The sequence below is a fragment of the Mustela nigripes genome, chromosome 14, assembly GCF_022355385.1.
Source record: "Mustela nigripes isolate SB6536 chromosome 14, MUSNIG.SB6536, whole genome shotgun sequence".
Classification (NCBI taxonomy): Eukaryota; Metazoa; Chordata; class Mammalia; order Carnivora; family Mustelidae; genus Mustela; species Mustela nigripes.
Genome location: NC_081570.1, coordinates 32,456,440 through 32,469,417, shown reverse-complemented (window position 1 = coordinate 32,469,417; position 12,978 = coordinate 32,456,440). Strand labels below are relative to the sequence as shown.

The 12,978-nt window shown below is 36.6% G+C and overlaps 1 protein-coding gene across 2 annotated transcripts in view; it reads left to right on the top strand.

The window, feature by feature from the left end:
* Positions 1-12,978, top strand: part of FOXJ3 (forkhead box J3) — a 155,459-nt gene that overhangs the window by 20,913 nt on the left and 121,568 nt on the right. For both annotated transcript variants that reach the window (XM_059374362.1, XM_059374361.1), the window contains exon 2: positions 2,966-3,026. In XM_059374362.1, the coding sequence (XP_059230345.1) occupies positions 2,983-3,026 (44 nt within the window). In that variant the 5' untranslated portion in view covers positions 2,966-2,982. The remainder of the gene's footprint in view (positions 1-2,965; positions 3,027-12,978) is intronic.

Below are 12,978 nucleotides of genomic sequence, written 5' to 3'. Positions count from 1 at the left end.
ATTTATTTGACAGAGATTACAAGTAGGCAGAGAAGCAGGCAGAGGGGGAGGGGGAAGCAGGCTCCTCACTGAGCAGAGAGCCCGATTCAGGGCTTCATCTCAGGACCCCAGGGTCATGACCTGAGCTGAAGGCAGAGAGGCTTTAACCCACTGAGCCACCCAGAAGGCCCTCCATTCATAAGTTTAACATTCGATTTTATTCAACTTTTTGGCCATTTATAAATCCTACTGCTATGAACATTTATGTGCAAGTTTTTATGACCATAGGTTTTAAATTCTCCTGGGTATGCACATACACACACATGTATACACAGACACATGTGTGTGTAGGATTGAGTTGCTGGATAATATGGTAGCTTTTGGAGGAGTTCTCTTTGTTTTTTGCTGAAGCTGATATTGTAGAATATAGATTGTGATTTAGATTTAAAAGTCAAATGGGCTAACTCACTCTCCACATTCTCTTATCCCCACCGTTCCACTCTAGACCGTGGGCCAGCCCTCCTGATATGTAGATTGTCAGGGTCAGCAGAGCAGGTGCATCCAGATCAGTGCCTGTAGAGTCCTGATGTAGGTCCTGAGTTAGCTCTACCCAGTAACCAAGTTACTTACCTCTTTGATGAGGAGTGGCCTAAGAGCCTAGGAGTGTTTAGAGAAGTCATTCCTCATAGAAATCAAGGATTGGAAAGAAGTGTTCTATTTTAACAAGGGCAAAGGAAGGAGTTAGGCTAGAAGACCATTCTTAGATAAGAGGACTGTGTCATTTTATGACAGTAAATACATTAAAGAAGATGATGAATTTTGTTTTGGAATGATAGATTTGGGTTTTCCAAGATGGAATGTTAGATATTTATGTTTGGAGATTGATTCCTGTTAGAGACACAAATTTGAGATTCATACAGGTAATTGAAATAGGAGTAGTTAAATCACCCATAAAGTAAAGCAGTAAAGTGTCTAGTAATTAAGTAATCACCATATCTGGAAATCTTTTTGAGGTTTTGATTCTGCAAACTGATGTTTCAGCTATATCTTTCTCTGAGTGCCTTGTTTCCTTCTGGGTTTTGTGATTTTTGATTGTTAATTAATTTACTTATTTTTATTTTTAAAGTTTATTTTTTAAGATTTTTATTAGAAAGCACTCACGTGAGAGAGCATAAGCAGGAAGGAGAGGAGTAAGCAGGCTCCCCACAAGCAGGGAGCCCACTATGGGGCTCAGTCCCAGGACCCTGGGATTTTAACCTGAGCTGAAGGCAACTGACTGAGTCACCCAGGCACCCATGAAGTTATTTATTTTGGTACCAGATAGTGAGAATAATTCTAGGCCTAGATCAAAGGCAGATTCCCCAGAGGACTTGATTTGCTTTCTCAAGGATGGGTGGGGAATACTACCATTCTAGGACTACTGTAAACGGAATTCTAAGTATGAATCTTTTAAAACCGTAATCTAGGTGAGAGTCAGCTTATGGTTATGAATATTGGGGGGATACTGTTTTACTGCAATCATTGTCCCATCCCCTTGTTGGCACTCAGTGGCCAAGGTTAAGAAACATTTTTCCTTGCTATCTCTTGGGTAACACCTGGACTTTGCCTTTTGAACCTTGAGCCCCATTGGTCTTTTGAGCCCAAGCTGAAATTCATAGGGTTTGGCAAAATGCCTTGAAGGTGAATGAAAGCTGGTTTCAGTACCCTGCATACTTATTTATTAGTTTCTCTGTTACATTTAGTTTTTGGCCTTGATCAGATGTTATTTTTCTTCAGGGTTATTGATTAATTTATAAAGACTAAGAGATTTTATCCAGTGTTTGTAATTTACAGTGACATGTTGATTAAGCTATCTATTCTGTCATTCTAGCAGAAGTAGAAGTGCCTTGTCTCTCTCATGTGCGTGCAGGAGAATTCATTCAGCTTCTAGATTAAAGTTTATAAACTTAGGACAGAATCTGATGTTTTGTTTGGTCCACATAGTATTTAGAAAAGAAAAATCAGGAGATTTCAAATAAAATTTTGTGTATCTTGCTTCTTCTGAAAAATTGATTCTTAGAATATTGGGTTTGTAATCCTGCTTAGCAGCAGTTAGCTGGAACAGGACTAGTAGCCGATCCATCCCCTTCAGTATGAACATGTTTTTTTTAGTTGTACAGTCTCCATCATTTGCACAGTATATGCATATATATGTGCTTATGCCCATTCCAACTTCTCTCATTCATGTTACGTGTAGACAGTTGTGGATCATCCTTGTGCCAGGTATTAGTGCTTAATAGACCATTTTACATTTGTTCATTGATTTATTTAATTCTAGTAACAAACCTGCAATTTGTCCCTAATGAGTAAATAAAATTATATAGGCAGTATTTATTGCCAAGTTACAGATGAAGAATTTGAGGTTCAGTGAGGTTACATAAATTCTTCAAGGTCTCGTAGTGTCATAGTTGAATTTGAAGCTATAGCTTTTTATTCAAAATTCCTTCTGTTTGAATGCTATTTTTAACTTTCTTTTAAACAATGGAACTGTTCTTCACATGAAGTCTTAGTGAATTCTGGTATATAAAATCAATAAAGGTAGCACTGTTTTGATTGAAGAGTAGGTGAGGTAGGGGACAATTATGTGGGAATGGGAACCTGCATACTAACTCTTTTGTCTCCTTTAGGCACTTCTCCCGGATCAGTAGGATTCTGCTAAATAGTTGGGACACACTCTCTGTATAACAAGCATAACAATTTGTTAAATTTTATGAGTTTTCAGCACTTTTGGGTATTACAGTTATAGTGTTACCTATTTCTCCTATGCCTCCTGTTATGTCTGTCTTCAGTATAATTCCTCTTACTGTTTGATATCATTTTTGATTCAGATTATGGTGAATCTTTTAGCCTTCTATTTCTTTTCAGAGTGTTTTAATTAGAAATGAATCTTATTTATAATTTAGCTTACTTTCGAGCTTCTGATAACTAACTCTTCTTTACTTTTCAGATTTTCTTTGTGGCCAGATGGGTTTGTATGGACAGGCTTGTCCATCTGTAACTTCGTTAAGGTGAGTGCTATTTTTTCTTTATTGGGACGTGTAATGTTTTAAAAGTTATTCAAGGTGAGGTTCGTAATAAAATACTGTTTGTTTTGTTGGGTGGTGCGATTTGATGGATTGGGAGATATTTTTGCCTGCAGAGAAATTTGTGGTAATGGGATTTGGATTTTAATTTCCACTTAGTTCTTGTATATGGAATAATAAAATTTTTGTACTTCATTTCTTTCTAAAAATTTTCTGCTCTCTACTTGTTTTAATTAGAAAATACACAGTAAATTTTACTGCTTTTGTAGCAGATTAAATAAGACTTGGTGCTAGTTTTTATCTCTTTCTAAATGATGATATAAACATGATACCTAGATTATCCTCATTTACAGTAAATAAGTAAAGCTTAAAAAGTAGGAACTAAATTGTATACAGCCCAGTAGTCTTAGATTTTTTTGAAGTTGCTAAATCTTCTCTACAAATTAAATCTTACATGAAATCCTGTGACTAAAACAGATAAACACAGGACTTTTCTGCTTGCTTATTAGGCTTTCATGTTCTATCCTCACAATTGCCCGTGAGGGATTGTTGCAGTTTCCAGGGCATGGTTTGAGAAAATAACTTAAATTTAATCTGTTAATTGAAATCTTTCAGACTAGAACATGAAGTGTTGATGGCAGTATCTACTGATTACATGTAACTGCTGCAGCTAGGTGCATGTTGAGCACCTAATGTGTTGTTAGGCACTATTCTAAATGCCAGGACTGTAGCAGTGAACATAACAGATAAAAATCCTATAATCATGGAGCTGCATTCTGGTGAAGGGACAATTAAACAAGAAATATCTGTTAGTCTATATGGTGCCAAAGGGAGCACAAGAAGTATGTTAGTGACAGTGATGAGGCTAAGGTGAAGAATAAAATAGAGAAGAGGAATGGGAAACACAGGGGTTTATGTTATTTTAGCCAAGGAAATCTTTACTGAAATGGTGACATTTGAAAACCTGAAAGAGTAATGGACTCTTCCATTTTGGGTTTGTGGACTATGAACATTCCAGGCAGAAGGAATCCAGGAAACGATAAGGCAGGAGACTTGCCTTATGTATTGGAGGAACAATGAGAAAGTCAATATGGCTAGAACAGAGTAAGTGATGAAGAGAGAGTTGGGATTACCCAGTTTTAGAGGGCAGAAGATCGAGGAGGGATAGAAAGTTGTTAGAGCCATGAATGTGAAGTCAAGGAATCGTAATGCTTGAAAGCAATTCTGGTTGTCTAGAATGCCAGAGAAGAAAAATGAATATGCATTTTTAAATACTTTTAGCAGGCAGAGGCTGGTTATCTTTTGTCCTCAGTAGAAAAGCTTTTACTTTGTGTCATTATGGCACTTCTTTCCCTGAGAATGTGTCTCCAGCTTATTATGGAACTAGATGGAGAGATGGCTTTTCTACTTTGCTAGACTCCATGTATCCTCTGTCCCTAACTCCAAACAAGGGACAGCTATATAGCTCTGAAAAGAACCTATTTTAAAAAAAAAAATGACTACCATTATTTTTTAAATTCTAAACCTGCTGTGGAGCTAATTGACTTAATAGTGATTACTGCTCAGTATGATGGGAAGAGTCATTTTACCCCACCCTTTTTTTTTTTTTTTAAATATTTAAATCTTTGGATATGGTTACATTGGGACATTTTGCAGACTTTCATCTACTGATTAGACTTCCTTAAAGATTTTTTAGTTGTGGGATATGCTGAAATAATGCTATACTAAAGTCATTGAGATTTTAAACTTCTTTGAGTATGTTTAGATTTAAGCTTATACGTGACATGGGGTTAGGAATAATGTATATCTAGCTTTTGTGCTTGGTAGAAGTTACAGAATTGGAAGGGATGATGAAAGAAAAGAGATAACCATAACTTCTTTGACAATTTGTAACTTATAATTCTTGTGCATATTATTCTAGAATCAAAATTTTTTGTGCATAAAGCTATACAGTTAGCATTTAACTAGTACTCTGTGGTGTCTGAGTTAGGTTATTTAGTATTCTTACATACATCTTTTAGTTCTGTAATATTCTGTATGGTCCATCTTTATAAAGCATAGAGTTACTATTCTTAAATGTGTGGGTAGAAAACCATTGTTTGTCACTGCCTTTTTTTTTTTTTTTTTTTTTTTTTTGTTAACTAGAAGCAAGCATTGAGTTTGATATAAGGAAGAGGAGAAAAGAATGGCTATTTTTTTGATGGTGGTGGTGGGGGAGAAACCTGGATTACTTGAAACCACAATAAATTTTAGTCTACTTTCCCATAGTCTTCCCCAAACCAGAAATGGCCTCCCCAACAACACTGTCCAAATAGGAATAGAGCTAGAACTCTTAAGCCCACTGACAAATGCTTGTTTGCCATACCTCTGTTGTATGTACTGCCTTTATATCTTGTGTTACAATATCTGTATGTCCGCAAAATGGCTAGATTGAAAATATGAAGTATATGAACTGGTGGGGAACTGAATTTGTGGCTGGGAATGAGAAATGGGTAGGCAGGTAGGGATTTGTAGGCATAGGTAAGAGGGAGTGAACATTTTTGAGTAAATGAAGGTGGGGGGTAAAATGGAAGTATGTGACATTTAAAAATTTTTTGGGTAGGAAAGAGAGTTAGTAAATCGGATTAAGTCCCCTTCCACCCTTAAATATTTAGGCTAATAAACAAGTATTGTTTTTTTGTAGATGATACTAGATATTTAATCTGAATATGTTAGAATTATTTTTAAAATTGCACTTGTTGTATTTTATGTATTAGTAAGACAGAGAGCTGTCGTTAATGTCTTTATATCATGTAATTCTATACCAGTAGATACTATGTAGAATTAGAAAAAGGCACCCCAGGGGTGCCTGGGTGCCTCAGTGGGTTAAGCCTCTGCCTTTGGCTCAGGTCATGGTCTTAGGGTCCTGGGATTGAGCCCCACATCAGGCTGTCTGCTCAGTGGGGAGCCTGCTCCCCCACCCCTCAGCCTACCTCTCTGCCTACTTGTGATCTTTCTCTGTCAAATAAATAAATAAAATCTTAAGAAAAAGTCACCCCATATTTTCTTTAAAAGAATGATTGCAGGGGTGCCTGGGTGGCTCAGTGTGTTAAAGCCTCTGCCTTCAGCTCAGGTCATGATCCCAGGGTCCTGGGATCGAGCCCCGCGTCGGGTTCTCTGCTTGGCGGGGGGCCTACTTCCTCCTCTCTCTCTCTCTGCCTGCCTCTCTGCCTACTTGTGATCTCTGTCAAATAAATAAATAAAAAATCTTAAGAAAAAAAAAAAGATTGTAAAAGATTTTGTAGTGATAGTAAGATATACTCTTTAAACAAGTTGCTTTTATTTATTTATTTTTTTAATTTGACAGAGAGAGATCACAAGTAGGCAGAGAGGCAGGCAGGGGGCGGGGAGCAGGCTCCCCGCTGAGCAGAGAGCCCGATGCGGGACTCTATCCCAGGACCCTGAGATCATGACCTGAGCCGATGGCAGCGGCTTAACCCACTGAGCCACCCAGGTGCCCCTAAACAAGTTGCTTTTAATTGAAATTTTGTTTTTCTTTGCTTGTTAGTATAAATGTCTTTATATCATGTAATTCTATGCCAGTAGATATTATGTGTGAGTTAGAAAAAGGCACTCCATATTTTCTTTAAAAGAAGGATTGCAAAAGATTTTGTAGTGATAGATATACTCTTTTAAACAAGTTACTTTTAATTGACACTTTTTTTTCCTGTGCTTGTTGGTATATGTGGCATTGAATTTTAACAGAACTTACTGTAACAATACTATATTCTATATAATGAGACTTTTAATTTTTTAATCAGGACCCTGTCAGGGGACAGAAATCACACCACTTGTTTGAACAGAGATATTTTAACAGAATCATTAATTACGTACTAAGTCGTTAAGGAGGTAGCAGAAGGGAGAAAAATAAAACTTAAATATCATGGAGGGAGACACTTCAAGAAGCATCAACCAGCCCCAAGGGCTTAGAGACCAAAGGGAAAACCTAGAGACTTAGGAGGAAGGGTCATATAGAACCAAAACTCAGACTTTGAGGAGAAGGCACTACATGGCTAGTGCTGGTGTCTGAACTCAAAAGAGGGGTCCCATGGGTTTGAGACTCATACCCATGAGTCTCATACCCATGAGGAATGGGTATTGACTGGTCTTTGTGTCTTTCCCTGGGGTAGATGAAGATAGTTCTACAAGTCTAAAAAACTATAAACTGGATTCACTTACTACTATAGGAGGATCTCCTGTTGTGGGGACAGAGAGAGAAATTTTTGCTGGGGTAATGCTCTTATGACACCCAAAGACTAGACAGGAAGGCACCAGTATCTTTTTCCTTCTTCAGGATTTCAGTCCATCTTTAAATGTTTCCTCTTGGCAGAGTCTTAGAGGAAACCACCTGGCAAAGCACAGATGTGGTTTGCAGAGTCCCAGTTTTAAGCATCATTAAGGCAGATTGGGAAAGTAGGAGTGGGGGTTTGGAGTTGAGAGGCAATGAATGACTTAGTAACTTGTTCCAACAACCTACTAAGTAGGGTATAAAAAGATGTTTTTTAAGATCTGTTTTGCATCCAGTGTTTATGTGGTTTTAGTAGAATACTAACATGTTGTTATAAGAAAAAACAATCCCAATTTGGTAAATCATGTGAATATATATTAAAAATTGTTACAAGATTCATGGATATTCCTTGCAATCTGAATCTATTGCATTCATATCCTGAGTTTGGATGGTGAGAATCTAGATAGTGAATAGTGAATCCTTTAATTTTTTTCAGTTCCTCTGTTTGAATAATAATGAGAATTCAGGTAAATGAGTGATATGGTTTCTAGCATACAAGAAAACCTTAAAAATTTAGCAGAATCTGCTTGGTTCCTGAGATTGTGTAAGATGGATTTGAATCCCGAGACCTACCTCTATTTTGTTTATTTCCATGTACAGATTCAGAAAGAGCAAAAGCTTACCAAAAAAAGTAGAAACTTTCTTTGAACATTTGTTCTCTACTGACAAGTAAACATACATGTGTATATAACCTACTTTTTTCACATGTTGTAGCAATAGACTGTTGTTACGATTTGGTTTAATTAAAGCAAAGTAAAATCTGATGTTTCTTTAGATTTGTTCAGATGAGGCCTTTTCTGCATTTCTACATTGCCTGATATTTTTAAGAGGATTGATTTTACAGTTCACATGTATATAAATCCTGGGATACTGGAGGTTATCAGTAGCACTATAGGTAGTTTCTGGTGACACATACTACCTTCTACCTGATATTTCTTCCTTTTGTTGTTGTTTTTCTATTTTTACCCCATTTTGCACTTGCTTTTTCCTTTTTGTTATGCTTCTCCCTTTAAAAATTAGTAAATTTATTTATTTTAGAGTGTGCCTACACCACTCCCCCCTCCCCCACCATGCCTGTGACCTGGGGGAGGGGTAGAGGGAGAGGGAAACCTCAAGCAGATTCGCCACTGAGCACTGAGCCCAACATGGGGCTCTGTCCCACTACCCTGATACCATGACCGAGCCAAAATCAAGTTGGCGTTTTAACTGAACGAGCCACATTGGTGACCCTGTTATGCTTCTCCCTTAAAGATACCTTTTATTATTGATCTAGTCTGTCTGTTTAGGGTATACTAGGAAACACATAGGGATGTTTTAGCACCAGAGAAGCTCATGTGTTAGTGTCCCAGATGAAATTCCTGTCCATCTGTTTCCTCATTTCTCCTTTCTTGATATTGATGACCCCACTATTTAGAATGACTAGAGAAGGGTGGATTTATTTTAAGACCTCTTGCTGCCTTGTTTTGAGTAACAGCCTTGGTATTGTAAAGGCAGCTCTGGTATGTAATCTTAAAATTAGGTAGATACAGGTTTAAATCTCTAAGATCATACCCATATGATCTTAGAAAGTTACTCACTTTTTCCAATTTTGCAGCAATAGGATTGTTAATGCTTACCTCATTGGTCTGTTAGGATTCATGGGATTAAATATTTACATAAGTCACCTGACATATTTTTTTTTCCTCTTTTCTCTTTTTCAATGGTAGAAAGCAAAAGGGAATAAAAGAGGACAGATTTTTGTCCTTTGCTCTCAGCTCAAGAGCATGGGGATTTGTTTTCTCACTTCTATTTCCCTTTCCTCTGAATTCTTAGATTCTGGATTATCTACCAGTAGTGTTCAGGTTTGCAGCTGGCCTTCAGGCCAAGGATGTTGCTGATGTTGAATATTACATGTTTATTATATTCATAGTTTTATGCTATTAGGTTTCTCCCACACAGTGGCAAAATAGCTTTTGCATTGTCATGGCATAGTTCATCATTGTTACCATGTTTATCAAGCTTTTGGAGGGAATTGATAGAATCTATTAATTTGCATTTCTAGGTGTGGCATATTCTGATTAAATAAAGAGTAATGAGAGACCCTCTTAATTTTGACAATTATAGAAACTTTTCTGAACATATTTTGAACTTTTCTGACTTATCTTGTAAAACTTTATTGTCTGATACATTTGCCATTAGCCTCATGTAAATTAATTAAAAATAAAAACAAAAGATCAGTTTCTTAGTCACACTAGCCACAATTTAAGTGCTCAGTAGCCACACATGGCTAATGGCAATCATACTGTATAACACGAATACATTTCCATTGTTGCAGAAAGTACTGGGCAGTGCTGGCTTAGAGCACCCTAAATGTAATTTAATTTTTGATTTTGGATGACCAAATGCCCTAGCACTTCCATTTCAGAATATTAGGTATTGAAGAGTAATGTTGACTAGTCACTGACTTAAGGACATGTTATTAAAAATCACTTTTGTGACTGAATACTGACTTTGATATCTACCATTTATGGTGTTCTCACTACTAGACCAGGCATTATTTAAACATTTTAAAGTATATTAATTAAATCCCTTCAGTAGCTCCATAACTTTGGTACTATTGTTATCTTCATTTCTTAAATGAGGAAATAGGTACAAAAGTTAAGCTTAGCTGAAGGACATACAGTGAATAAAGGGACAGAGCTGGAGTTTATATGTAGGCCTTGCTCCAGTGCCCATGCTCTTAATCACGAAGTTTTTCTTGACTGTCAGTAGTCATCATAACCTGAGGTGTTTTCTTAAAATGAGGGATGTCAAAAATATTCCACTTAATTGAGGATACTATAGAAAATAATTAGAAAAGGGAAATAATGCTGGAAACAGGAAAAAGGGGATAGAAAACTAGTGATTACTTCTGAAATATGTTCTCTAAAATTGGAAAAAATCTTAACTATGCAAGGAAGCAGCTTTTTTTATGGGGAGATGGTAGAGAAATTTGAGTTGCCATGAATTCATTTATGTGGGGGAAATAATATGAGGTAATAGGGAATAGAAAGCATCACCGGGTGTATTGGCAAAGTAAAAGAGGAGTTAAATATAAAATCTGTGCCTGTCAGCAGTGTATAAGGTATAAAATAATACTGAAAAATAAAAAAGTGTTACGATTTGATTTAGTAAACTTATTTTAGTCAAGCTTTACTTGGCTGCAAGTAAAGGAAACCAGCACTGGATGTATCAAAACAGAAAAGGAATTTATTTGTGGAGAATACTGGGGTATTTCACAGAACTGAGAGATGGCTGGATCTCTTGAGGGGATAGAACATAGGTTCTTAGGAACCTAGGCAGTATACTCCTCTTGATTTTCTCTGATTATAATTTATTTCTTCATTTCTACAAACCACCTTTCTTACCTTTCTGACACATGCCTATCCTGTACCTCTCGGGTTCGTAGCTTCTTCATTCAGGAGACCAGCCCAAACCATGTCAGTCCTAATTCTGAATTCCTAATGAAGAAAATCAATGTGAACAACTTAGGTCAGGTGTCAGCACTGGTTCTCATCCTTTAATTTGTTGTAGTACTTGTATTGCTGGTAGAGATAAGACTTTCAAGGCCCTGGGAATGGAGACAACTCTGAGAAAGGGCATGGTGAACTATTCAGAAGTTCTGATAAAAAGCAGCATGTACCCAGTGTTGGTGAGAAGAATTAGGATTTTAAGAGAGGATTTATTTTTTTTAGGATTCAGACCCTTTCCTTGTAGTCATATGGGTAGTGCATAGGAGACTTGATTCTCACCTTCCTTTTGGAATTGTGGATTTGGAATTGGACTCTTGTTCCAGTCATTTTTAGTTTGACAGATACATAATACATACCCATTATGTCCTTACTAGCATTCAAGATTCTCATAGAAACAACAAAAGAAAAGGACAACAGAAAGATTATTTTGCCCCATACTACTGATGCTTACTTGAGAGCCTACAGGGTAGATGCTTATGGACAGGTCCCTGTTGAAGGTTGTGCTGAATGGAGATTTTTAAGGATAGGAACAGCTTTCTTTGCAGTTAACACTCTTTTCTACCATCTCCCTACGTATATTTGGAACTTAGAAGGTGATATATTAGCTATGTATAAAAGTAGAATTGGAGGTTATGGGACAATGAGACTTCAAATTAGTAGAGCCTGAGAAAAAGATAATGCTTCTTTATTACAAGTAGGCCTATAGATGATTTAAAAAATAAAATCCCAAGAAGCCCATGCAATGCAATCAGAGGAACACTGGATTGGAAGCCGTATAAAATGGGGATAATCATTCATGCTTTTCCTTATAGCACAAATGTAGTTATTTTTGTTATTAATACCAAGACAAATCTATGGAGTTTAAATTCATAAAGGAAGATATTGCTGGTTTTCAGATTGATTTGAACGTTTTAATGGGTATCACTGTGATTTTAATTTGTCTTTCCCTGTTGACTAGTGATGTACTTCTTTTCATGTGCTTATTGACTACCTCTCTGCCTACTTGTGATCTCTTTCTCTCTGTCAAATAAATAAAATCTTAAAAAAAAAAAGATTTTATTTATTTATATGACAGCGAGATACACAGTGAAAGAGGGAACACAAGCAGGGGGAGTGGAGAGGGAGCCAGATGCGGGGGCTGTATCCGAATTGGGGGTCTGACTGGAGCCAAAGGCAGACACTTAATGACTGAGCTACCCAGGTGCCCCCAGTTTTTTTGTTAGAGCAAAAAAGTTTAGAAATTTTTGGTTCCAATTTCTTTTTTCTTTTTATGTCTTAGCTGAGAAACCCTAACTACTCCAAATTACCCCCCCCCATATTTAAAACAGCTTAAAAAAAACTTTATTGAGATGTAATTGACATGGTTTGATGTGGTGAGTTCCCCCCACCTCAATGAAATTACTACCACAATATATCCATCATTCTCAAAAGTTTCCTGGTGTTGCTGTGTGATTCTTCCCTCTTGTTACTTTCTGCAAGGAATCAACTGATCTGCTTTTCTGTCTCTGAATGTATGTTTGCATTTTCTCAAGCTGTATAGAACTGGAACTGTACAGTATGTATTCTTTGTCCAGTTTCTTTCATTTAGCATAATTACCTTGAGAGTCACTGATGCATCAATAGTTAATACTTTTTTGTTCTATTCGATATATGTGCAACAATATTTACCTGCTGGTGCATTTTTGGATTGGTTTGGTTTTAGCTCTTACGAGTAAAAATGCAATGAACATTTGTATGTATGTCTTTGTGTGGACATATGATTTATTTTGGGTCAATAGTCGGGAATGAAATGATTGGATCGTATGGTAGGTTTATGTTTAACTTTTAAAAAAAGTGTCAAAATGTTTTTGAAAGTGGTGTACCATTTTACGTTCCCATTAGCAGTATGTGAGAGTTCTGGTTGCTCCATATTTTTGGCAATGCTGGGTACAGTTAGTTCTGGTAGGTATGTAGTGATACGTCCGTATAATTTTAATTTGTGATTTTTTAAAATCACTAATGATCTTGAGCATCTTTTCATGTGCTTCTTTAGCATCATATATTTTCTTATTGAGGTATCTGTTCAGATCTTTTGCCCATTTAAAAAAATTGGGGGTTTTTTATTAATTAAGTTTTGGGA